General features: G+C 49.8%; 1 protein-coding gene across 9 annotated transcripts in view; it reads right to left on the bottom strand.

Annotated features, from left to right (window-relative positions):
• PRDM16 (PR/SET domain 16) overlaps positions 1-26,435 on the bottom strand; it is a 306,350-nt gene that overhangs the window by 96,025 nt on the left and 183,890 nt on the right. For all 9 annotated transcript variants that reach the window (XM_071798575.1, XM_071798576.1, XM_071798578.1 and 6 more), the window contains one exon: positions 6,473-6,523. In XM_071798575.1, the coding sequence (XP_071654676.1) occupies positions 6,473-6,523 (51 nt within the window). The remainder of the gene's footprint in view (positions 1-6,472; positions 6,524-26,435) is intronic.

The raw sequence follows: 26,435 nt of genomic DNA on the forward strand, positions 1-26,435 counted from the left end.
TTGAGGAACTCAGGGCCACCACAAGCCCGTGTGTCCGTGTTTGAGGCGCATCAGGTGAAGACAAGGTGACCTCTCGTAACCAGCTGTGCCTGCAGTTAAACAGACACTGACCTTAGGAGACACTGCTGAGCAGAGATGCGTGTTGTTCAGAACAACTTGTATAAATAGCTCAACAATACATTTCAGACACGTTCCCCTCAGCTACAGTAATTCACTTATTCAAGAAAATAAGACAGCAGATTATACATCAGTGCTAATGGTAAACTGTCATTAACCGCCCCAGTCACCTGTAGGTGCTGCTGGAGCTCCTGGGACAGGGGGCTGTGTGGGACACGCTGTGTGGGACACACACGCCGCTCACATCTCCAGCGACACACGTGGCCACATCTCCACGTCCTGGAGACCCGGACAGAGCAAACTCAACACAGCCCCTCGCAACCTGCCCTGATTCACGGGTTCCAAACCGCGGCGACCCTCCTGCGGTCACTTAGACACACGCACTACACAGCCGAGCCCAAGCGTATGTATCACACAAATTAAACGTACAATGTTATTCCTGCAAAATAATTTAACCGTCACTTTCTTTGCTGACTTTTCTGTGCCAGCTTTACACCTTTTTTTCACTTTACATGCTTCATTTCAGCAAAATCAAGGATGCAAACTTCTTAGAAGTACTTAGTTTCCATGGCAACCTAAGCTGACCGCAACATTATTGTTCTCAAGAGGGAACTGACTTTACTATATGTTCATTCACTGAATTAATGGACTCCTGGTTCTTTTATTAGCAGCTCTCCAACAATGGAAAGAGAGAATTGTTATAAAAAAGACTCTCAGACAACTGTCCACTCCTTTGTCCAGGGCTTATTGGAATGACGCAAGTCCATTCAAGAAAAGATTATAAAAATCAACTCGGAGCTGCCTCTGTTTGTGGCAGCTAAACATACCTTTATTTCCTAGAGATACAACCTATAAAACAAGCACATTAAAGCCTTTTTCTGCAACAGTAACCGTCAGGCAGTGCCGATGCTGGACCTGGCTCTGATAACCGGGTGGTGTTGCCCATCTCCGGGGCTGGTGAAGCCCCATTAACCTCCAGCGTCGGTCGCTGTGCTGCGCTGTCTCCAAGCTCCCAATAGCCTGGTACGTTTTATAAGAACGTGCTCTCCTCTGGAAGCTACATTTAGGCACACAAAAGCAGGTGATGTATTTAAAATAAATCAGTCTGGTTAATAGTGTAAATTCCCAGTACGTACGAAGACTTTTAAAACCACTAAAACTTGGGGCTGATTCTTCAACATACACAAATGAAATATGAATATCCACTGAAATTTGGGTTTTTAAATATTTACTAACAGTTTTAGAACACCTTTTATTGGACATAGATGAGAAATATACTCTTCATATATACAGAGTGCAGAAATGCCAGCGTGTTTTGTGCCAAGAGCTGCGGACCCAGGGCCCGGGGCCGCTCAGAGCTGTGCTGTGGGTGCTGCGGGTGCTGCGCCAGCCCGTGCTGCGGGTGCTGTGCCAGACAGCCCGTGCTGCGGGTGCTGCGCCAGCCCGTGCTGCGGGTGCTGTGCCAGACAGCCCGTGCTGCGGGTGCTGCGCCAGCCCGTGCTGCGGGTGCTCTGACAGCCCGTGCTGCGGGTGCTCTGACAGCCCGTGCTGCGGGTGCTGCGCCAGCCCGTGCTGCGGGTGCTGCGCCAGCCCGTGCTGCGGGTGCTGTGCCAGACAGCCCGTGCTGCGGGTGCTGCGCCAGCCCGTGCTGCGGGTGCTCTGACAGCCTGTGCTGCGGGTGCTCTGACAGCCCGTGCTGCGGGTGCTGCGCCAGCCCGTGCTGCGGGTGCTGCGCCAGCCCGTGCTGCGGGTGCTCTGACAGCCCGTGCTGCGGGTGCTGCGCCAGCCCGTGCTGCGGGTGCTCTGACAGCCCGTGCTGCGGGTGCTGCGCCAGCCCGTGCTGCGGGTGCTGCGCCAGCCCGTGCTGCGGGTGCTCTGACAGCCCGTGCTGCGGGTGCTGCGCCAGCCCGTGCTGCGGGTGCTCTGTCAGCCCGTGCTGTGGGTGCTGCGCCAGCCCGTGCTGCGGGTGCTCTGAGAGCCCGTGCTGCGGGTGCTGCGCCAGCCCGTGCTGCGGGTGCTCTGACAGCCCGTGCTGCGGGTGCTGCGCCAGCCCGTGCTGCGGGTGCTCTGAGAGCCCGTGCTGTGGGTGCTGCGCCAGCCCGTGCTGTGGGTGCTGCGCCAGCCCGTGCTGCGGCCGCGGGGCGCGTGGCCCGGCCAGTAATTGCTCCACAAAAGCCAGTTCACAGTCCCCTGCTCCTCTCTGCCCACCCTCCCGCGCGCTCATTGCGCTCTGGTTCCTGCCTCCGCCGGGTCATCACTCATCAGCCCCGCGGGTCCCGCGGGACGGCCCGGCCAGACCTTTCCCCGGTCCCGGCTGCCAGGGGCCATTTCTGACGGCCCGTGATATAGAAAATGTCTTCACAGCGACCCAGGGGGACAAACTGTGCTTATAATACCCAAATAATCATTTTGCAAATTATCATAATTATCAATCAATCATCTTGTGTGAACAATGTGTTTCTGAAGTATCAGATGGTTCCTGTGACCTGTAGCATTTTCTATATAATAATAAACCCGGAGAGATTTATGGCCCCAACCCGCTTCCTATCCGCAGTAACAAAACATGGGCTGGTTTTTACTTTTGTCTCAGGAATAAGGGCTTTCCATCTACCCGCTTCCTTCTTCACTACTTGATGCTATTGAAGAGGTCGAGATTTCTAATCTCACCCACTTTCTAACAGCAACTTTATTTTTGAAAAGGTCTGTGTGATTTGGGAGTGGAGGATAAATCACTGCGCTGAACACACTACTCTCAGTTTATAGTGTCATCAGCATTATATTACCCGCTTCTAGTATTTTGCAATGTGAGTATGAAGTCAGCCAAAGAGGGGAAAAAGCTGGGTTTGTCTTCAGTTTTTCTTGTTGTTTTTGTACAATACCAGATTGAATCCAACTCTTTTGAAGCCGATAGCATCTCCCGCTCCCCGTGCAGCACATTCTTGTTAATGGATAAATTCAGGCTCTCCAGAAAGTCAAAGCATAAATTTAAAGCCTTTTGCCAAATGCCTATCCTATTGGATTTTGATAAGACGGCTATTGAGCTTTAATAATGTCTTCTATCCTTTTTCAGCTGGCCCTTAACATGTCCCTTTATTTGTCCCTAAAGCCTCTTCAGCGATGCCTTTTTATTAGCAGTCTCTCAGCCTGCTCTCAGGGGAGACGGGGTCGACAAGAGTGATAGATAGATAACTCTATAGATTATCTCCCACAGATGTTTTCTCTCCAGTAGCCCCTCAGGCCATTCCCTCTAAGTAAACAGAAACTAAATAGAGGGGCTGCACAGCAGAGACGTCCCCAGGTCCCTCGTCCCCGTGGGCAGACACATCCTGGCTGCGAGCAGAGCGGCCCCAGCGCCATCCGCAGAGCGCCCAGCACCAAACACCCAGCGCTGCTCCCCACGTCTTCTGCCCTCTCACAGTGAAATCAAAATGACAATGAAAATAACAATAACAAGCTTCCCCCCCCACCCCCCCCGCCAAATATATTAAATGCGGCGGAGAAGCTTAAAAAATCAGAGCAATAGAGCACGCGAGCTGCTCTCAGCAAAACCAACAGCCTGCAGCAAGACGCCTTGGAGAGGTGTTTGGGAATACAGGACCCTGTCCCCGCAGGTACAGCTCAATCTCCTATTTTAGCATTACTTGAAAGTAATTACTTAAAAGATGAATCTCCTATTTAAGCGTTACTTTCACAAGCAATTACTTAAAATCAAACCACCAGGATGGGGAGCTGATGTCAACGTGTGCAAGTTAAACTAAATATCAGCCAGCAAAGTAGATCAAAGGAAAAGCTGGTAGGCGTACACCGCATTCTAGTCTCCAGCACAGCACATTTCCAGACATGGAAAAATGATCCTGGATGTAGGTCCTTTCATAATATTGCTAGAGATCTTAGTTCTTGCAAGACAACCACTAACAAGCAACTCAGCCTCCTGGTGCTGGTGGTCCCAGCAGAAATAGCAGTAATGCAAACCGAAAATAGGGGACATAGTGGGAAAATACTTCTTGCTTTGCTCCAAGCAAAAAAGCAGAGGCCTGCTTTATTATATGATCCACAATAGTGCCTGCTACGCTGCGTCTGCAGACTTTGCGTTACCTTGCAGTTTATGAACATTTCCATGATAGAGCATTATTTTCCTGGCATGTTAACAGCAGAAATAACCCCGGGCTCTGTTTTTGAGCAGAGATTGTGCCTGTGCATCTTCCCGCACCTGGTGCTTCCATCACGCCTCCCCTCCCAGCTCCATGTTCCCGCTCTCTTTGCAGGTTTCCTCTCCTCTCGGGAGCTCTGTCTGACCGTCCTGTCCCTGTCCCTGTCCCACGGAGCCGAGCGACGTCTCTGTCCGGCTCCAGCCTCCCACCGCAGCCACATCTGTCTCCAGTCACCTTCCCACCACCGACTTATCTCTGAAGGAACAGGAATAAATCGAAGTCAAATCTCCACTCTTGTGTCTCCAGGGAGATGACAACCGAGTGATTCGGAGAGGCTGGGAAGGGAGATCTTCTCCCCGGAGGGTTTTGTACCACCGGAGCAAAATGCTGCGCTGCTCCTTACAAACAATCCTAAGATGCTACGGAAATCGTACAGAGTGATTTCTCATTCTTTCTTTTCCATTTTCTGCTGTCTAGCAGTGGTCTTTTCACAAGCCATAAAGTTTAGACTTGAACTCTTTACCTTACTGCTCTGACCTTTCTTACCCCGCTGTAAAACCCTACTGCCCATCCTTCAATAAATTTATCACCTCATAAACTCCACTACTGCTTCTCCACAACGCATTTAAAGACAGCAGTGGCAGGCTGGTCCTTCCCCTCTTGTCCAATGTCATAATTGTCCAGTGCTATACCTGCTGGACAGGACAATATTTCCGTACATGCTATTTTTCAAAGACTGGTAGTTTCTGCAACACTCTCCTTCGAAATAGAAGTACTGAAGTTTAAATACGAACCCACGTATTGACTGTATAAAGCTGAGGGGTTAACGTTTCCTTCCACCCTTGTTTCATACAAAGCCTCCTCTCTTTAGGGTAACGCGCATTCTGCAGGAAGGGATGCAGAATTTATTTGTGACGTTGTAATTAAAGACTGAGAAGGCAATAGCTGAGCAGTGCGAGCATGGAGAATCGACTCCATCCCCGCGCTGTGACAGCGAGAACCTGCCACCTTGTCACCACGGCTGGGGGACAAAGGGATCCCACAGGGCAGAGCGAACCCCACATGAGTTATGGGGCTGGAGAAGGTAAAAAGTTCAGCGATGGGTCCCTGCAAGGTCAGGGGATGGTCAGAGGACGTTTCATATTGGTCGCCTGGCTTCCTACAATAAAAGCTTATTTTTCTCGACACGGTGAGAATAGAACAGTCCACACCAGACGTGGGCCTAAATATCTTTTCCCAAACTAACCCGGGAGCCTGACGAGGATTATATTTCACTTGGTTTGGCAGAGCGAAACGAGCGCTTCCCTTCAGCTTTCGGAGTGAAGCAACAGCACCGGAGCCTCGATGAGTGGATAACGACGGCACGAGTCGCCAGTTCCAACGTAAAACACTTTCCGCTTTCAAAACCTCCTGTTTTACAAACACGACCACGAACACCCATCACAAGACAGTTGAGTACGAACAGAATTACAGCAAGCTCGTTATTCCAAGAGGGCTGAGCCACCTGCGGGCACCCGCGCGGCTCCGATCAAGCAGGACTCGGAACTCGTCGCTTTGGAAGCCGTTCAGCAGCAGCCACGGAACCCAGGTCAGCTCCGTGGTACCGCAACAACCCAGCAAACAGCAGCCTGGCTACCGGCGAACGCCGAGCTGGGGCTGATCGCAGCTACCGGGGAGGAGTTTGTACAGCTGGGCTGTATTTGGAACACATTTTCCTCTGGTCAGTATTATAGTTTAAGCATCGCAACGTGATGAAAAGCACCGGTAATACATCATCTGAGTTAAATTTTATCCTTTCCTATATCTATTCTCTTTCCCTTGGATTTCACATAAGCCACATTACATAGTGAACCGACCTCTAAAAATTTAGCACTTTTAACAAAGGATCAACATTTTCTTTTACTGGAAAAGAGGTAACTGAGGTTTTTCAATTTGGACCGGCAGCTGTTGCTATTGTAGCTGAATCCAGGAACACTTCAAACTGTTCTGTTATTTTTCATAAATACCGGAGTCACAAGAAGACAGAAAAATACACCAGAAGAGCCACAAAACTTAATCCAAAAACGCAACAGCAAATATCGGAAAGCTTTTACGACGCTGTTGGGATACACACCTTTGTTCAGGAGGAAGAGGAGGAAAAGCGTTTAGGTGCATTGCAAAGCCGGGCAGTAAAACAAGGTGCGTAAGATCGATCCATATCCTACCTTTTTGACATTGCCCTCCTGGGAGGTCACCTCGGCATCACTCAGTATTTGCTGTGAGAAAAAACAAAACAGGAAACAAAATAAGTTGAACTGCAACTAAGAATGCTATAAAATAAAAAAAGATTATTATTATTATTACTATTGTTGTTGTTATTGTATTTAAAGCCAAAACTCCAAACTACAACGGAGCGACGCAGACGTTTTGTCAGTTAGACGGAAGGATTACACCAGAACTACTATTGTATTCTCGCACACATTTTAAGGTTTCTGCAGCTTCTGTAAGCAGTTTCTCTAGGTTTGGGCGATGGGCACACGCGTTTCCTTTCCCAGGGCGGCGATGCAGGGCACGGGGGACCCGCCGCGCAGCGGCTGCACCCCAGGCTGGATGCTGCGGCACCTCGGGACGCTCCGTAATTCCCCCTCCAGCAGAGGTGTGGGGACACAAGTCATTAAAACGCTGCTGGGTCTACCTCCGATTAGCTCCAGGTCAGCGGGCATTGGGGCAGGTCAAGCACCTCAACTTTGTGCCGCAGCGGATACCCGGTCAGGGTAAACACCGACTCCATGCAGTGGCCGGGCTGTGAGGATTTAAGCAATTTCACCGACCCCGGCGGCATCTCGGGTGTCTGAGGTTAAATGTGCTCAAGTGCCAGGGGGGTCAAGGGCCTCGGGACTGCCAGGCCCAGCAAGCCCTGCTGGCTGGCAAAGAGCGGGGGAAAATGCTCTGAAATGCAAGGAAACCCAAGATAAAATGAGAATCGTACATTGCAAAGGAACCTTACCTAAAACAAACAAACCAACCCCCCCACACACAGCAAAGGAAAGGGCCGAGCCCCCCTGGTGTAAACGGAGCCGATCCTCACAAACTGTGGGAGCCCGGCGCCTCCAACCGCTCAGGGTTTGGCACAAGGGGCCCGGGTGAGACGAACCAACATCCCAACTGCAAACGTGTCAGCAAATACCTGCAGGCTCAGCTGTAATAACAACCTGTCGTGTTCTGAATGGTCAGAACCTAAAGCATTCTGTATTTTACAACAGCTCTAATAGATACTGAAATTGTGGTTTAGAAAGCAGCTGAAAGCAAACAGGAGCAAGAGGTGAGCGCCGGAGCAACGCAAACCTGTGTGTCCGGCACTTGCGCTCGCACCCGCTAAAACCTCACCCCAGTTACCCACGTTAAACACCCACCCTGCACAGTTTGCACCGCGTTGCTGGGACTGCTGCCCCGTTACCTGCTCAGGGACCGGCAACGGCCCCCCACAGCCTTTTCAGAGCCAGGCCATGAAGCTTTCAGAGCTGTACCATAAACAGGCCTGTGCTGCATGACCTAAAAGCCTTCCTGGAACACTGCTGCCTCCAAATGAAGACACCTAAAGGCAATTATTATATGCAAAAAATCTTTACATACAATTGGTTGAGTATGTGCATTCAGAGTGCATAATCCACCCGTTCAACACAACCATAAACGTAGAGGGGAAAAACTCAAAATGAAGTGCAAATTGGGCTGTGGTGTAGTCTTATATAAACAGGCTTAAGAGTCAGGAATTCCTGAGTCTGAATCTCAACGCCAACACAAGCTTCCTTGTGTTGGTTTGGACAGATCTGCTCCAGGCGAAAGTTCTGTTTCCCAACCCATATTTTTTTTCCCTTCAGTTCATAAGTGATCCCAAATTTCAAAATTCTTCGGAGAACAGAATTTCCGTACAAAGTATTTCATACCGGAGGTGTCTGAGAGACGCGGAGATGAGGTTCTTGGGGACATGGGTTAGCGGTGGACTTGGCAGTGCTGGGGTAACCATTGGTCTCGATGATCTTAAAGGTCTTTTCCAACCAAAACAATTCTATGATTCCATATTCAGAACTGGTGCTTCTACAGAAAAGCATCAGTGGCTGTTTGCCTAACGGTTCATTCAGAATATTGCAAAACGGCTGATTTGTGACGAGATGAAATACTTTTTCAGTTTCCTTCTGTTACAGAACTGGGGAAACAAGCCCCAATTTCATGAAGCATTTTAGTGTTGATGGCATCACCTCCCCACGCCCCCAGTTTGATGAGGTTTTGGGTTGGAGGGTGTGGGTTGTGTCTGTGCAGGGGCAGAGGATGGAACCCAAACCCTCCTGCTGACAATCACTGCCAGAGCCGCTGAGGAACCGCCAGAATCACATCGCCGGGATGGATGTACCGACGCAGTGATGGACCTACCAACGCCGCGATGGACGTACCAACGCCGCGATGGACCTACCAACGCCGCGATGGACGTACCAACGCCGCGATGGACCTACCAACGCCGCGATGGACCTACCAACGCCGCGATGGACGTACCAACGCCGCGATGGACCTACCAACGCCGCGATGGACCTACCAACGCCGTGATGGACGTACCAATGCCGCGATGGACCTAGCAGCGCCGCGATGAACGTACCAGCGCCGCGATGGACGTACCACCAACTATCACATGAGAAAGGCAGAGAGAGGGAAACGGAGTACCAGATGCGATGTTTATTAATAAGAATAACAAAAGATACTTTGAAAATCTACTCATCGGGTAGTTTTAGCTCAGGCTGGACTTCATCTTATGTGAGTGCCGCAAGATTAAATATAGTGCTTGATGTCTACAGTGGGCTGCGCTTTCGCAGTTAACACAGATGTTCTTAAATGTACTCAAAATTTACACCATATGCTCTTTCTATCAACTGATATGTTGACTTTAGCCAAAGGAAAGACAACGTGTCGGCAGCAGCCGCGTCAGAGCGCCCGGTGCTGCAGGAATGGGTGGAGGTGTCATCTCCTCCAACCGGGACCAGGTCCCTGCCTTTCACTCCTGGATCCAGCGAACTGGTGGCATCCGAATCCTGACTTAGCGACATCAGTTGGGGATGTGCTATAATTTTTGCAATGCCTCCCGAATGTATACTAAACATGTCAAGTAACACCATGTGATTCTTTTTGAAAAACAGTTTACAAGCTGGCATTCTCCAGCTGCAGTTAACCCTAATTTGATTACATTACTGAGACAGATCACAATGAGCTTATGTAAATAGTAACGTTATCCATTCATTCCCTGAGCTCAGATAAACTGTCATTAAAAAAGGGGGCAGAAAACAACCCACAGCACAGAAGTTAAACAGGCTTGATGCATTCAGCAAACCCCAGCGGCGAAGGTGACGGAAAGAACCTGCCCCTGTTGGATCACTGGGAATCTTGATTTTTAACAAGTATTTCCATGGCTGTTCCAAGCTGGAAACAGAAGAGAACACCCAGTAATTCCACACAAGTCAGTATGCGGATAACAGCACTTGTTTCAACAACTTGTTCTTTGTTATCACCTGATTCTTTAGGAAGACCTCAACACACCACAGTCAGTAAGACTAAAACCAAGCAAGCACCTCGGCGTTTCAATCCGTGCCCAGGGATCTGCACGATCCCCAGCGCACGAGTGAACAATGCGACACCAGAGCAAATATTTCCTTCGTTAGGGGCTTTAAAAAACACCCCCAGCACCCAGCCCAGCCTGGCACTGCGGTCACATCCCCATCCGCATCCCTATCCCCATCGGCACCCGCATCGGTACCCGCATCCCCATAGGCATCCCCATCTGCACCCGCATCCCCAGGACACGGCTCCAGGGCTTTCTGCACCTCTGCTCCAATTCGGTTCGAAAGAGAATGTTGTTGTTAAGCTACAAATCTGGTCCTTCATAATTGCCATTAATTATTATTCCTTTAAAAGCTTTATCTTGCAAAGTCTGGAGAATGCTGGCCCTGACCCAGTGGGCATTGGAGTGAGCAGTATCTGAAAAAGGAATCACCAGAAGGATGAGTGCGTTCTGGAACAGCTCACACGGGCTCATCCAGGGCCAAGTGTAAGCCAGATATTAAACTTGGCACTGAGGGGCTGGAACAGCCTGTAAAGCTCATCAGCCCCGCAATAGCTGTGCCACAGTGACGCTCTCGCACAGCACGGCCAGAAGGAGAAGGAACGTTATCCATCCCCAGAAAACCATTTCAGCACTTCAGAATTTTTCTATTAGCTGTGTTTTTAGAATGCAGGGATTTGATAGCACTTTCTGGGCAGCAATTTACCAAAATTTCACATTTTCTATAGTAAGTAAATTCATGAAGCCTATTAGCTCGAGGAAATTTTCTATATCCTGCCTTGGGAATTTGCAACGAATGTGCCTGGAATGAAGAGGGAAGGGCGGAAAGCTCCTGTCTGCGGGGGAGAATTCCCCTCCCTGCCGAAGGAGATGAACAGCACGGCCCTGACTGGCAACAAACAAGCCGAGGGCTGAAAAGAGTGCAAAGAATAAACCAAGCATTCACTGCTAAGGGCAACCCCAGCACAACCGGGAACACTGCGGAGCGGCCAAACTGTGGCTGCGGAGCAGGACCGGCCTGCACGGTTCTTATGACCAAGAACTCCTGTGAATCACTACAGGTTGTTGCAAAGGGTGTTCAAAAGGAACATCCTTAGTCATCTTTTAGTAAGAAATAACAGCTTCTTATCACACAGAACAAACTTCCGTGCATCCAGAGAGGCGCAGGGAAACGCCAGCAGTAGTTAACGTGGAGAAGAATGAATGTCAAACATTAAAAATGTGTTTAAGAACAAAGACTGTGAGAAAGAAGATAAACACGCAATTTACATACGTGGTATCGCACCGCGTGTATCACTTTGTAAAGACGTGACTCCTCCACGGCGCTGTGATCCAGCTCCACTGCAAACACCAGGAAGTTAAACAGAATCTAATGGAGAGAACTTGTAATAACTTCAATAAGCTGAGGACTTGAGACTTTCAGCCAAGACAAATACGAGAGGGTACTGATTGCTAAATGTCACCGTTTCTCTTGCCAAGCACTCAGCGACTGGTGATAGGAGAGTATTAAATATAATCTCACAGTCTTTAGGGGCTCTTTGATTTTATATTGCATTCTTATCAGGTTCTTAAAGTCCAGTGTTAATAAGCAGGAGAAATGCACTTGATAGGTTGGCAGTTTTGCTAAAAGAAAACGCATTTCCTTCATTATGTGCGTTCCTTGGATCCGAGCTGGAGATGCATTTCCCCTTCGTACGGTGCCACATCCAACCTCCCTCTGCCCTTTTTCTCCAGCAACCCAACAGCCCCTTCAGCCACCACCTATTTACTGGTACTGTTCGGAGCAAATAGTGCTCAACAGCCACAGAAACGAGACCTCGAAGGGCCCCACGCGGGCAGAACACGGACACGGTGCGCGCACCGGGGAGTTCTGAAACAAGAGCAAGTCCCAGTTAATGATAAAAGCCTCCAAATCTTCTGTGCAGTATTTTGCTCACTTCTTGAAATGCCAGAAAAGAAATATGTAACGGTACACTGAGAAAAAAAATGTTTAAATTATTGTTTTCTTTTTAAAATACCCTTACAAATATCATCTTCAACTCCCTCTTTCTTGAAGAGAAATTCCATTGTAAAACTGAATTCCGGCAAGATGAGAAGGACACTTCTCTGTGCCCAGCGCTGAGCAGTAGGTGCAGTCTAAGGATGAAAACAGAAGTTGTAAGCACTGAATCGTATCTGTATTTACTCAGTCTGTTCCTCTCGAAGCCCGGGAACATGCCGAGCAGACTTGGACGCTAAACAAACTGGAGCTGGTCTGACAGACCGTGCTCCCAGGGCAGCTGCACCCTCCTCTGAGCACAGCGAGCCGGGAGCAGGATGGGAGCCGGGTCGGCAGCTCCGCATTCTGCCTGCGCACAACCGCACAATCACTTAATGTATCTGGAGCTATTTGGTATTGGGGCAAAAAGTCATCTTGAAGAGTGAAGTGTCATGTTTTGGTTACGAGATAAAGCTCCGATGTGTGCAGCAACGTGCATGGATCGGGCAGGCAGCTTCGGTCATCCAGGATCCATCTATCTTCTGTTCTCAACCCTTTTTAGTTATAAAAATGACCTTGATATTGACAGAATAATATAAATGAACTTCCCCTCTACTTCATATATTGATAACCTGTTTGTTAAGGTGATCAGTAATAATCGTAAGTAAAAAAAGAGAGACCATGCATCTTACGGTAATGGCAACGCTGACCCGCACTCGGTCTGACGTATGGGGACCTCTGGGCCCGGCTCAGGAGCTCGCACTGCACATTAACCTCAGCCTTCCTACCCCGGCCACAGCGACACGGAAACCCACACGTCCCCCTTCTGCCCCTTGTCCTCAGGACGTGTTGCTGCTCCAACACAGAGAAGTATTCACTGTGAACTGGGGAGTGAACCTGGAGAGGAATTCCTTGTGGGAATGCTCTGCGCAAGGAAAGAGAACAACACAGGGACAGAAAGGGCACCTTGTCTTCTGTACTCGGAAGTAATATTAAACAAATCATCCTCTCTATAAAGACAAGTGAACAGGGAATTATTCTGTGCACTAACTTCAGACATGGGCACAATCAGCTTCCTATTTATAAAGCACACGGTGGTGTTTTATCTGAATTGATAGGGGGTTCCAGATGAGTTCCCTTTCAAGAGCCGTAGAAACAATCTCAGACAGAACTGGGTAATATTACGCTTGGAATTACAACATTGTGTTTGGAAAAGGATATTTTATTTAATCAGCCAGAGAGTGGGTGGCAATTTCAATGCACTTTCTTAAGACAGGGATCCAGAGACTCCAAATGGAAAGAAGTTCTGGGTTGCTGGGAGGCTCCTGATGTCTTGCACAGGGGGAATCTGTGTTTGGAGCATCCAAGGGCACAATATAATACCGATATATGCTGTAACACAGCCGCAGTAATGCTGCGCCGAGTGTCCTGAGCTCCCCCTGCTTGGTGAACCAGCACAGGAACGGACAATCAGAATCACCACCGCGAGCTAACAACAACCGAACCTAAGGTAATCCTTAATCTTTACAGCATCTCCACAGACAACAAACGTGCATCACGGCTACGACCTTCTTCAAAACATCCCTATGTTAGCCCTTAGTAACTGCAGTTGATTACTAACAGAATCAACGTGGATTCTGCAGTTGGAGTATCTGTCGGAACAGTGCCAGGAAAAAAAGGGGGATTTTTCTTCCTTGCATTAGAAGTTTTGAGCAGCACACCCAGCCCTCATCATTATTAATCACTGCAAGTCAAGTTCTGGAGAAAACCTTGGGAGATGCAGCTCTGAGTATTGATTACAAGGAGCCTTTTGATCCCGAGCCAAGCGGAGCACTGAGGTTAGGAGATGGCTCCACGCACGACCTCGCCAAAGAGCATTTCTGTTTACGTCTTAAAAACCGTCACCAACAGATCACAGACACAGGAAGGTCCGTAATGTATCCAGATGCTGGAAACAAAATGTATTTAAGCCATTGAAGAGCGTTTCATGAAGTAAAGCATTTTTTAACTGCCAGCCCAAAGTAAATAACCACTGATGTGAGTAGAGTTACGAGATCCCATCTCACCAAATAACCTGAATGTGCCATCGAGGGAACTGTTGCTTTGTGGGAACAACGTAACAGCAGTTTAATGTTCTCATAAACTTGGTTCTTGTCTCCTCAACACCCTGAACCTCTTGGAAAGCGTAAAGCAAAAAGCCACAAACCCCCCTCGTGCCGTTGGTCCGTCCCGCTGGGTCCCGTTCTGCCTCGACCAGGACGGACTCACTGCCACCCCCACGGAAACGACTCTTCAGGTGAAAAGGAACCTTCTCTTTTATCAGAAAATAACCAGGAAAGAGCATTTCCATCCCTCTTTTGCTCACAGAGCCCTTGTCCGTACAACCAGCGCAACCCTGGCACCGTCCGGCACCGTGGAGGATGCACCATGAAATCCCAGCCCTGAGGAACCGTGGTCTGAGCCACTTCAAAAGAACACGCAGAGCAGCTTTGCCACGTTACCTCATGAACCCTGACACCAGAATTCAAGTTATACGACTTTGAGTTATATGCATTTATTTATCACAAATTTTGTGCAATCTGGTTCAATTATGAATTTGACTGCTTTTTTTTCCCGGATATAAAACCCTTTTCCTTGCACCATATAATTGTGTTCCATGGCAGAACTGGCATTCATCATTGCCCGCTGTCCCCTAGCCGAAAAGATAAAACATCCGCAGGGTAATAAATGTCAAACTATGATTATTGATGCTTTCAGTTAAATTGATTATCTATTTGAGGTGCACGGCGCGGTGATTTACTGCTGTCTCCTTACGTTGCACTTGGCACAATGGCTTCCCCAAAGGTGAGCACCTGCATTGTTTCAACAGATTTTCTATTCAATCTGACTTTCCAGAAGGGACTCAGGACCATCCTGGGGCCCGGTTCCGCTCCCTGTCTTCTGCTCCCTTCCGGAGCACGAGGTTAGCAAGGAATACGGAAAACAGAACATGAAAACTAGTGTGTAAGTGTTAATGGAAGGACAAAATGCATCTTTGACTTACATCCCTCATTCAAAACTTCTATTTACAGATTATATTAGACAAAAAGTGTGCATAATCTTGAGCTTTGCTGAGCACTACCCGCCTCAACAGAGATGGGATGACCTTCGGCTCGTCACTGGCGTTGTGTTTTTATTAGTTTCAGATAACAGGAGCTATAAAATTTAAAGACATTTGCTCCCCAATGATAACCAGCGGCCGCTCCACAAGCAGCGCTTCTGTTGGCTGCATCGCGGTGAAGGTGACACAAGGTGACCCGTACCTGGTCGTTTCCTTGAAGAAACGCCTGATGCGGTTGGACAACCCGGAACGAGCTCCCGCTGCCGTTGTTTCCCCAAAGCGCAGCACAGGTTGTTTCAGCCCGTTTCATAAAGCAAATTTGGCTTAAACCACACAGGGTCTACTCAGCAAGCTATGCCTGTCCTGTGAAATGCAGATCACAATTCTCTTAATGCACTGGTTTTGCTGGCTATAAAGAGAAACACGTGAACCTTCTCTTCAAGCAGGCAGACCTGGAGAATCCCAGGACCAAACCCCCTGTTTTCATGGGGAAAAAGCTCGGTGCTGGCTCAGGGGCAGGGACAGACGTGTCCCCATTGCTGGCCACAGCTGCTGTTTCCACGCCATGGGCAGCACCGTGTCAGGTACAGGGTTGAGCACCCAGGGCTGAGCACCCAGAAAAACCACGGCAGCCCAGTCCTGTCGGCTGATAGATTGAATATGAAGATGTGTCTATCTAAATAACCTTGCAAAATAGCACATGTGATAGATGAACAGTAAGAAGAGAAAAGGAGAAGGATGACTAACTCAGTTTTACAGACAAGACTGAGACAAGAAATTAGGCGATGTGCCCAAATCACACATCTCTGGCATTCAGAAAGCGCATTTGAAGCTCCTTAGACCTTATCTTGAAAATAAGGCTGTGATTCCTCCTCAGATGCAAACACCTTTGACCCCGGTAAGGTCTGAATTATCCACACATCAATTCAGACTTTGAAGCCTGGCTTATCTCTCAGTAGTGCAACTGTCCCCTCCGCTACAACCAACTGGGCTCGCTGAGCAAAACCAAACGATCATGGGAGAAAAGAGAAGCAATCGCTACAGCTCAGGTGGAACGAGCTGGTTACGTTTGCTGTGTTCTACCTCCACCCTGGCAAAGCCCAGAGTGCTTTATAGTTCTGCATGGATCAGGAAACTACTGAACAGCACGTGAAAAGTTACCAGCTTCAGAGAGGAACCACAGCAAGCACCCAACAACCCAAAGCAGCCCTGCAAAGAGGGGAGGGCAAATAGTAGAGTAGCGTTTCCATCTGATGGAGTTGGCTACACTTGAGAATGCAGAACGTGATAAGCCAGGTTTAAATCTGGTCACCAAACCAGAGTGAATACCTGTTATGGGTTTCTGATGTACGTGACAAGTAAGGTCTTGGACAGCTCGGGTTCATCACGCTGTTCTGGGGCATCGACTCAGACGGACAAACGACACAACCCCTGCAAACCCCCAGCTGTCCACAGACGCCCCGCTCAGCACAGCAGACACCGGGTTGAGACAAGACCGGTGAGCAACTCGGGGCCCGCTGTTCACTCCGTGTGCTTTGGATAGCAGGTCATAAAAAATAAAAATAGATAAAAATAAAAATAAGAGCATATATTGCTGATTCCCATTCAAGCTTATTCTGAACATGTTTTTTCAAATTGCATGGGGCAAAATTCTTACCCCAGAAACAGCAAAGAAAATGGAAGCTGAAGGAGGCGAGTGTGGTCACTTACTCAGCGCAGCACAGGCTGTGGCTCACACATCTGCCCACCCAGCCCCAGCAAAACCTTCCCAAACCCTCCCCAGGCCTGAATCACTCTCCTCCTCCTCCCTTCCTGCCCCGGACGCTGGAGCTGCCGCCCGGGACCAGGGGCCTGGAGGCCCAGAGCGGCTCTACAAGGGCCCGGTTCAAAAGGAGACACAGTGGGCTCCGTTCTGCCACAGCCAAACCCGGAACACACAACAAACTGCTTTTCTCCCTGCTTTTCTTCACACCAGCTCAGTAGACCCGTCTTCATATCAGATCACAAATAACTGCCTGCTGAGAGGCACAGGAATGAAGCGGTAAACTGACTCTTACCAACGGCATCTTCGCTCCTGACAAGAAACCTTCGCATTTCTATTCGGGCACTATCTGACTAAAGGCTTTTTTTTGCCCATTTTTGTTTTCCTTTTTAATAGGGACACGTTGCAGATGTTCCCGCGTTATCGCGGCAGCCGCACCGGCTATCGGCGAGCGGTGCTGGCCCGGCTCTGCGCGGGAACCGCGCGTCTGCTCTGTTTAACGCACAGGAAGCCCGGGGCAGGTTTAAGAAGTTCGCAGAGGATGTAATGGAGCCTCTAATGTGTTTAGGTTTCTCCAGCGGAATCTGGTTTTATCAGAAAACAAAGGTCCTGGAGGGATTATCAGCAGAAAGAAACCCAGGACCCATCTGGCTGGGAGCGGGGCCGTGCAGGCTGTTATGTCAAGGTGCGCCCGTTTCCTTCAGCAACGCCAAAAGCTGCTCCTGGAAATCAGTCTCCTCCAGCAAATTAACTGAGGTTCTGTGCCCACACGCAAGATTTTCAGCACACATAAAGTGGTGTTTGCCCCAGGCTGCTGCCTGGCACAAAGCACAGAGGAATTCGGATGGCTTTCCATGCTGAAGTTGCCCTACTACAGGTAGCAGCAAAATAAAATGTTGCTTGCAAGCAGCTTATTAAGAAATGCACCAAGTTTATCCCTGTTAAACACCCCAGTGCTGCAACGCGCTGCCCTTCATGAGGAATCAAACAAACGACCAAAGCTTACAAGACCTTCAATGTCGCTGCTCCAGCCCCAGCTCGTGAGCCCCCGCACACACACAATGAGAGCAAAAGGGGCGGTGGGGGCAGCGAGGGGGAAACAGGGACCGAAAGAAACTTTCACAGGCAGATAATGAAATTGCCAGGTATAAAGTACTAATCACTTGTGAACTTGATCCTTGTTTTGTGCAGTTTTTTTCATTATGTGATAAAAGATAATCACAATAATAATTTCAATTCAAATACAAGTCTGTATAACATAAAACTAAGTCATGTCAATGTGCCAGTCTCGGCTCTGCTCAATGCAGCTGCACAACAGCAAAATATCAAGGTGAGGCCATAAAAATCAAAGCTGGTGCCTCCTGAGTCTCTAGGAGAAGATTCAGTGATTGCTCTTTAGTCACTAGGGAGTTTCACAAAACCCAGATTTACATCCTGGTTAAGGCATTACAATACCCTCAAAATAGCATTTTGGATTCAAGGGCTCTTGATGAGACAGGAAATAAATACAACATTGGTATTTTAAACAGGGAGCTGCACCAACCGCAGACGCTGTGGATTCCCTGCCCTGCTCTCCCCGCGCCGCGGGCACCCTCAGGCAGGTCTCCAGGACGACGCTGCGCCACGCGGGGAGCCACGGCACACAAACCGCTCCTCTCGCACAAGCAACACGCAGGAACACCAGTACTACCTCTAAAAACCACCTACTGCTGCTGTGGGGTGACACGGGGACATGGAGGGGCTGCTCACCCACAGCTCGGCCTTCATCCCAGTACAACATCCTGTGGGGTGACACAGGGACATGGAGGGGCTGCTCACCCACAGCTCGGCCTTCATCCCAGCACAACGTCCTGTGGGGTGACACGGGGACATGGAGGGGCTGCTCACCCACAGCTCGGCCTTCATCCCAGTACAACGTCCACCTCAGTCCATCAATACCTGTGCTGGAACCACCCGGTTTTAGTGATGGGTTCCCCAAGGCGCTGTGGGGGATTGGGGGGTATTTACCGCACTTCTGCTACCCGGGGTCGCCGTCTCCAGCCCAGCGCAGAGGATGAGACCAGACCCAGCTCGTTGCCGCTAACACAGCCCCGTCGTGCACCCAGCGCCCCCCCAGCACCAGCTGAAAAAGGGAAAGAATGAGAAAGTGAGTACCCGGGAGCTGGCACGGCAGACAATGTGTGTCTTGTGTGAGTAATTTAGCGCTATGGCCAGTCAATCTGGTTTCTGGGCCCGATGCCCTGACCCTCTTTAGAGCGGCTCTCTCTCCAGCGCAGTGTGAAACATTTCCTTTCACAGCACTGACACTTTGCAGATTGAGACGTCAGGCCTGTCCAACTGCAGCAAATTAGCAATTTTTCTTTTACTAATTGGAAATAAAAATGTTTGCTAAGGGAATAATTTGTAGGAATGCAGTGTTAGGTTTCCGGCTTTTTATAAGGATGCTTTAAACTTTATACATGTGCACTTTTCTGCTGTTTTGATGCCTTGCACTGTAAATTTTAATAGGTTACTCGACTGTTAGCTTTACAGTCTCGGCCTTCCAAAGGATTAAATGAAGTGTTTGATCCCTCTCCCCTCCCAGGCAGCAGGGGCTCTCCTGGGCGAGCTCCAAAGGGTTAAAAACATACATGGCTACGTGGCATCTGGATGAACCTTGGGCAGCGATTTGTTTGCGAAGCCTCCGGCTCCCAGCTCCCCAAGTGCCCGCGAGCGCGGCGGAGGGGACGGGGAGCAGATCCGGGAACGCTTTTCAGCAGAAACCTGCCACAAACGGGCAGTTTCACCATTCCCAATGTGTGCGTTAGCAGCTGCACGCTGAACCAACACAGAGTGCAGGAACTCGCTCGTGTCTGCGCTGGTAAGAAGGGCAAGGAGGCTCCTGCCGTCCATGTTTGCAGCTCATTGGCACTAACGCAGCTTCGCCCACTCGGTGAGGAAATACGAACAGTTTGGGCAGGGTTTGGTGTGGCAGCGTCTGGATTTTCAAACTCCTCTCACGTGCAGAAGTGGATTTGGGGCAGGTTGATCTGTTTGATCCCAAACGCGCTCTGCAGTGGCACACGAACGGCGGTCGGGAAAGATTCCTAATCAGAAAGTTCTTCAAGAAAGTGAGATGGGGCAAGAGCCACCCATAATACAGAAGAACCCCCTAAAAACCCTAGAAATGGCAACAAAGCGCCCTTTCAGTGCAATGCAATATTTTAGTTTAACGCATCTCTGTAAGGTCTTCCCGCAAAGCGCGCTCGGCAGCGGTACATTAGCTCCTATAACAATGCCAGCACATAAAGAGTTACTGTTCTTTCCCCCTACAACCCCCCCATAAAGCATTTGACAGCCATGCCTAATAATTCTTTCTGGTGTGGTTTTTCTTTTTCTTGATGTCTTTATGTGAATATGAAGCCAGAGTGAAAGGCTTTGGGTGACCCCCGTGAGAGAGAAAAAGTATGAACTACAGAGAAAAAGAGTGAGATATAGACTCCCCGCCGAGCCATCGGCATCTTCTCTGGCAGCTCACAACTTGGCTTCAGAGGGCCTTTGTGGAGCAGAAAGGACTCTTCTTCACTCAGGCGGTGACAATAGGTGTTTTGTCAGAGGGGGACAGGATAAAAAGCAGGGGGTGGGAGGCGAGATCATCATCGGCAAGGGGCGAGCCTTTGGGGCCTGCAGATGTTGGAAGGAGGATGATTTATTGCTCCAGTGTCCTCGGTGGCATTTGGCTACCTTCCCAGAGCCCAGGGCTGGCCGGCGGGAGGAGGAGCGCACACAGCATCTCCAGCCTTCTACGGGCAGAGCGGGGGGGACACGGGGACCGAGCCGCGCGGGGAGCGGGTTGGACGCCGATTACTGCCGAACCGCGCTAGCGCGAGGAAGTGCAGAAAATGCCTTTAATTCCCCAGCCTAGAAAGGCCCCGCAGAAAAAAAGAGGTGCAGTGGCTACCTATAAATTACAGTCGCGGGACAGCTCTGTGCTCGGAATAAGCAGACCTGATTAAGCCATCGTCACCCAGAACCCGACGCTGAGGAGCTGGGGGTGTTCCTGCGGGTGTGAACGCGCAGACTGTCCCTGCACAGCTCCCACCACGGAGCACAGCGCTCCCGGCCCATCTCTGCCCGTTCCTAAAGGACAATCTGCGCTCCACATCGCACCGGCCGATCCCAAACTCAACCCGATTGCTGTGTGAACAGGAGGAGGGATCCCGGCCCTGCTTCTCGCTCAGAAAGCACAGCTGGGCTGGGGAGCGGTGCGGGGGATTTGTGCAGATCAGCTGAGGAAAGGAACCAGGATTCTGGATTCCCCTCCATAGCCCAAAAATTCGCAGGACTGTGTGAAGTTTGCCCACTGCTCTGTATATCCAGTATATTGAAAAGTATCCCAGATCACCGAGCCAGGACGTTCTGGATGATTTCCAAGAAAAAGGAATCACAGCCTAGCAAGAAATACACACCAAGATGGTATATTGCCAGGAGTTTGATTTAGGACTTTTGCTCTAGTTCCTTTCCTCTTTTAATACACAGTTTTCCACCACACTTTCTATATAAATACTGTATGCTATGGCTGACAGCCTCTCTTCGTAGATTTATCCGTTAGTGGACTTACTAAAAATGTTTTCTGTTTAAACAGGGGCACATGCTTCACCTCAGCAAGAGACTCTATTGAATACAAACCCGGTAAATCCGAGACAAGATAGATGCAAAGAAGAGCTCTTAGAGTCATTTCATACAGCAATGTGCACAAGAGGAAGGCAACCCAAAAAAGCATGAAAGAAAATGTACCAGACTCCCAGGTGGGTGCCACAGGAGTAACACTCAGAACCCCACGGGTGACGAGCGCCATCGGATCCAGCTGCCAGGACCCCGGAGCAGCCGTTACGAGGGATCTCAAACTGCTACCAGGTTCCGACACTTTTCTGCGTGTCCTCCAAACCGTTACGTCCGTTTACAGAAGGAAGCGAAGCATTCAGAGCGTAAGTGACGTGTCCAAGGTCACACAAAGAGTCAACTGCAGAGTCAACACCAGAGTAACGGGATCTTTGCTCCAAATCCCTTGGCTTTGACTGCGAGACAATGGCTCCCCCTCCCACGTAATCAACCAGTTATGGAGAGGCACAAACGCAGATCTGCAGGACTAAATATGTTCACTGGGGAATAAAAATGTTGGGATGATTATCTATAAATTATATGACATTATCCAGACCTCTCTGGTTTGGAAGTCGCATAGAAATTTGATGAATTACACGCGAGACACAAATGTTATAAGAGAAGCTTTGCTTTGACTATTTCTCTTGGTCTCTGCAAGAAAGTAAGAATTGCAGAGCTGGACCAAAAGAACACAATCCCCTGCAGCCCTGACTGTTCAAAATGATTATTGTTGGTATTCCCGGTATCGGTTTGTTCATCGCTATCGGCATTTCCTATTCCGCTGCTCATCTTTCCACACACCAAGGTTTTCCAGAATAAGGCAGCCTGAGCAAAAAAAGTGTCTGAAAGGCAAAGGAAACCTGGACTTCCACAGACAGGTCTAGAATGTCTCTCAATTTCTGATTAAATTGTTAATGCTATCTATGAGTGCGTCTTACGCAGTCTGCACATCTCCAAAGCTATGACCAAACGGGGTTGATTTTTGCTCCGTTTCCGTTTTCTGGGGGTGTTTGTGTCCGTGCCTGTGCAGGGTCCCCTGCCGAGCGCAGCAAACCCCACAGGGCCCTCGTGTGCAGCTCCGGTCCCGACCGACGGCACGGACTGGACGCAGAGGACACGCCAAACTCCCGCGGAACACGCTGGTAAAAGCTGGCTTTGTCTCTTTCTCTCTTTTTCTTAATAGGCAGTGTTTGTACTACAGACACAGATAACACTGCATCTTTAATGCCTCGCAACAAATTGCCACATCAGCACTAAATACCTCCACTTAATTTTTCATTTGGATACGATGAAACATTTTTTTCCCATGGAAGGAAAAGTCTGGTCTTTGTGATCGCGGCACTGCCAGCCCAAGTTACAGTAAAGGTTAATCACAAACAAGAGACAAGTAAAGTAGACAAAGAGCATCATACACTTCACTTTTCAATGGATGTTTTCATAAATGTATGAATAATTTAAATTATCATTGCCCGGTATTTATTCGAGTGTTTCAGGGGAAAAAAATGCCTCCTCTTTTTCTTCCCCTCCTTGATTCTTTTCATTTCTGTCTCATCTCTTTTATGTGCTGCATCGGCTGTTTTCTTGCCATCTGAATCAGTTTTTTGGAACAATGGGATGTATGAGGGCTGAGGGGGCAGTTGAAGAATACAGCCCTTGTTGTACACTCTGTGACTTGACATTGATTAATGAGGGTGCGGACATGGGCAGAATGTGATGGAGAAACAAGGGGAAGCCGGAGGACCTGAGGGCACCGAGGAGGAGGGCAGGGAGGTGACGGGGACGCGGTGGTGCCAGAGCCCAGCGCGGTGGCCACACCGCCCGGGACGGACCGGGTCCCGGCTCTGTGGTGACAGCGACCGACGCGACACACGGCATCGCACCTCGCCCAGGACCGCCCCGCACGTCCGGACTCACACGTCACACAACGCTTCCCTTCCTGTCAACATCTGCCCCGAAAATACCGGTAGGAAGAGCTTTGTCGCTTCCTCTGTTCTTTCACAGGTACCCCAGTCCACCCTGTGGGTTCACTCACTAAACACAAAACACTGAGGTTCGTAACCTTTTCTGCCAGCGTCCCAAACACCGACGACTTTCCTCAGGAGCCACATTCAGATCGAGGGTTTCTGGATGTCAGGGGAGGGTTGGGTTGGTGCCACTTTGGAGACACAAGAGTTCTGCAAATCCTGTCATTTCACTCAAATGCCTCATTTCCTCATGTGAACAAATCTGAAGTGCTGATGTGGTCAGAAAAGAGCAACATTCGTGCGCTGAAAAGCCGGAGATGTTTTTGTGTGGCTGAACGTCCCAGCTGAGCTGTGCACCATGGTCCGGGGATCGCACGTGCTCAGGATTGGATCAATCAGGACAAACACGACGAGCACAGGACACAAGCAGAGCTGTCCCACCTCCCTACGTTCGGTACGGCAGGACAGACAGACAGGGTCTACTGCACATCTTGTCATCATTCATATTAAACCACCAATAGCCATATCTTACTGGTCAGAAATCTTTACCGAAACCACACCTCGTGAAGCCTGGAAACAAAGCCGCAGGTGCAGTGGTTTCGGTCAGAAAGAATCCACCCCAAACCAGCACCAGCCCGGTTCTCCCATTCAAACCGTTCTGCCCTTCTCCACCGCCCCAGATAAATTCCATATCTGCCAGACTACTGACTGTTCATGTGCTAATCTGAGGCAGACTCTCATTCATGGCTGTTCTCTTTTGCATAAAACATTAAATGTTGGTTTAAGGGGCCAGTTGTCCCCACGCCGTACGCAGGCGCGCTCCCCCCTTTTCCCTGTGCTGACGGGCAGGGACAGATCCCGGCTTTGCTGGCGGGTATTTGAAGGGAATGCAGGAAAGTTCCCCAGATGAGCCCAGGATCTCCTCCCCGTCCTCATCTGCCACAACCACCACCGGCTGTACCGCCTCAATTAAAAAGCAACAGGAAAATTCTGCTGTGTGGTGCACAAGCTGCCTGAGCACCAGTGACTGTGCAAGGGCACAACCAGCCGCTGGTTCTGAACACCTGGTTGAGCATCGGTGATTGTGCAAGGACACAACCAGCCTGTGGTTCTGAACACCTGGCTGAGCACTGGTGATTGTGCAAGGACACAACCAGTCTATGGTTCTGAACACCTGGCCGAGCACTGGTGATTGTGCAAGGACACAATCAGTCTGTGGTTCTGAACACCTGGTTCAGCACTGGTGATTGTGCAAGGACACAACCAGTCTATGGTTCTGAACACCTGGCCGAGCACTGGTGATTGTGCAAGGACACAACCAGTCTGTGGTTCTGAACACCTGGTTGAGCACTGGTGATTGTGCAAGGACACAACCAGCCCCTGGTCCTGAACACCTGGCTGAGCACTGGTGATTGTGCAAGGACACAGCAGGCTGAGCACCGGCGATTGTGCCAGGACACAGCAGGCTGCGCACCCCGTGTGGCCGCGTTCACTGTGCAGTCCCCAGCCTTTCCCTTCCCGTCTGTCCCCACATCCAGCCCAGCGATCACCTGCACCAGCTCCACAGAGGGTGACCTGAGCCCCGGAGCGACTGGGAACAAACGAGAGAGCTTAACTAGAGCAAGACTGGCATAAAAAGGAAAGGGAAAGAAAGAGAGGAACAAAGATTCCGTCCAATTTGCTCTTTTCGGCATTGTAAAAACTGGCCTGTTTCCCAGTATATCACTCTGCCATTGAATAAGGTCAATTGCAGAGCAGTTCTTCAGTCATCCTGATGGGTTTTCATGAGAAAGTGAATGGAGTGCAAATTAGCCAAAGTCGTCACAAGCTTTTTTACTGTCACTCTAAGCCTGACAGTCCAAAGGAAAATGAGGATTAATAAATCTAACGAACTTTCTCTATTATCCGAGCCAGGTTAGGAAACTATTTATTGTCTCTCTTTTGCTGTGTTTCATCCATTTTGCCTACTGTGGTGAAGCATTTCAAGAAGAAAGAGCCAACAGCCGCACGCACCCCACGCCTGCGCACACCCTCGCGCCCGCGCACACCCCCGCGCCCGTGCACACCCCCGCGCCTGCGCACACCCCCGCGCCCGTGCACACCCCACACCTGCGCACACCCCCGCGCCCGTGCACACCCCACACCTGCGCACACCCCCGCGCCCGTGCACACCCCCGCGCCCGTGCACACCCCACACCTGCACACACCCCCGCGCCCGTGCACACCCCCGCGCCCGTGCACACCCCACACCTGCACACACCCCCGCGCCCGTGCACACCCCCGCGCCCGTGCACACCCCCGCGCCCGCGCACACCCCCGCGCCCGTGCACACCCCCGCGCCTGCATGCACTGCTAGAAAGTCTTAAAAATCACCTTTCTTTTTAAGAGCAAAAAATTGGTTTCAGGTTAAGGGGGAAGTTTTTTTACCAATCGCACCCACGCGTGTGAGGTATTTTAGTGTCATCTCAAAATTATCATGTTTTTAATAGAACGAGGCATCTCAGGAGCTACTGCTCTAGAATGCAGGCCTTTGCTGTTTATTGAAGCCGCTGGTATTCGGGCAGCTCTTGGAACCCCAGCTGAACCCCACAGGATTGCCTGAAACACCCAGAACCAGGAGGTCATGCCAGGCCCTGGTGGAAAAGGCCTCTAGAACCATCCAGCACTTTGGCTTGGGAGGTTTAAGCACACGGGTATGTACATATATATATACACACATGCGTATTTCAGTCCAGCACAATGCAAATCTGCCCAACTTCACAGCTGTACAAAATGTTTTCCCGTGTATTTGTAATGTGTTGTGACTGGTACAGTAGTTTTCATTCCGGAATCTCGAAGTTCTTAACAACTCGTGTGCACGAGGCCTGGTGCTGTCTGCAGATCCATGGGGGCCTTTGCTGAACTTCAAGCGTTTGTTTCAGTGTTTTGCTTCCACCTTTGAGGTGGGGACACCCATCAGAACAAACTCCCCCCGAGGAGGCTCGAGCTGCAACCTGAGCAACCAAAGAAAAACTGCTCACCATTCAAAGCGATCTGGGGTTTGCTGAGATTTCCCTTCTCCTACTTTTACAGTCACTTGTCATTTCATTTAATAAGAGAGAAAACTTTCCTGACCATCTGAATTATGCCATTCAGGACATT

This window comes from Patagioenas fasciata, chromosome 23, assembly GCF_037038585.1.
Source record: "Patagioenas fasciata isolate bPatFas1 chromosome 23, bPatFas1.hap1, whole genome shotgun sequence".
Taxonomy (NCBI): Eukaryota; Metazoa; Chordata; class Aves; order Columbiformes; family Columbidae; genus Patagioenas; species Patagioenas fasciata.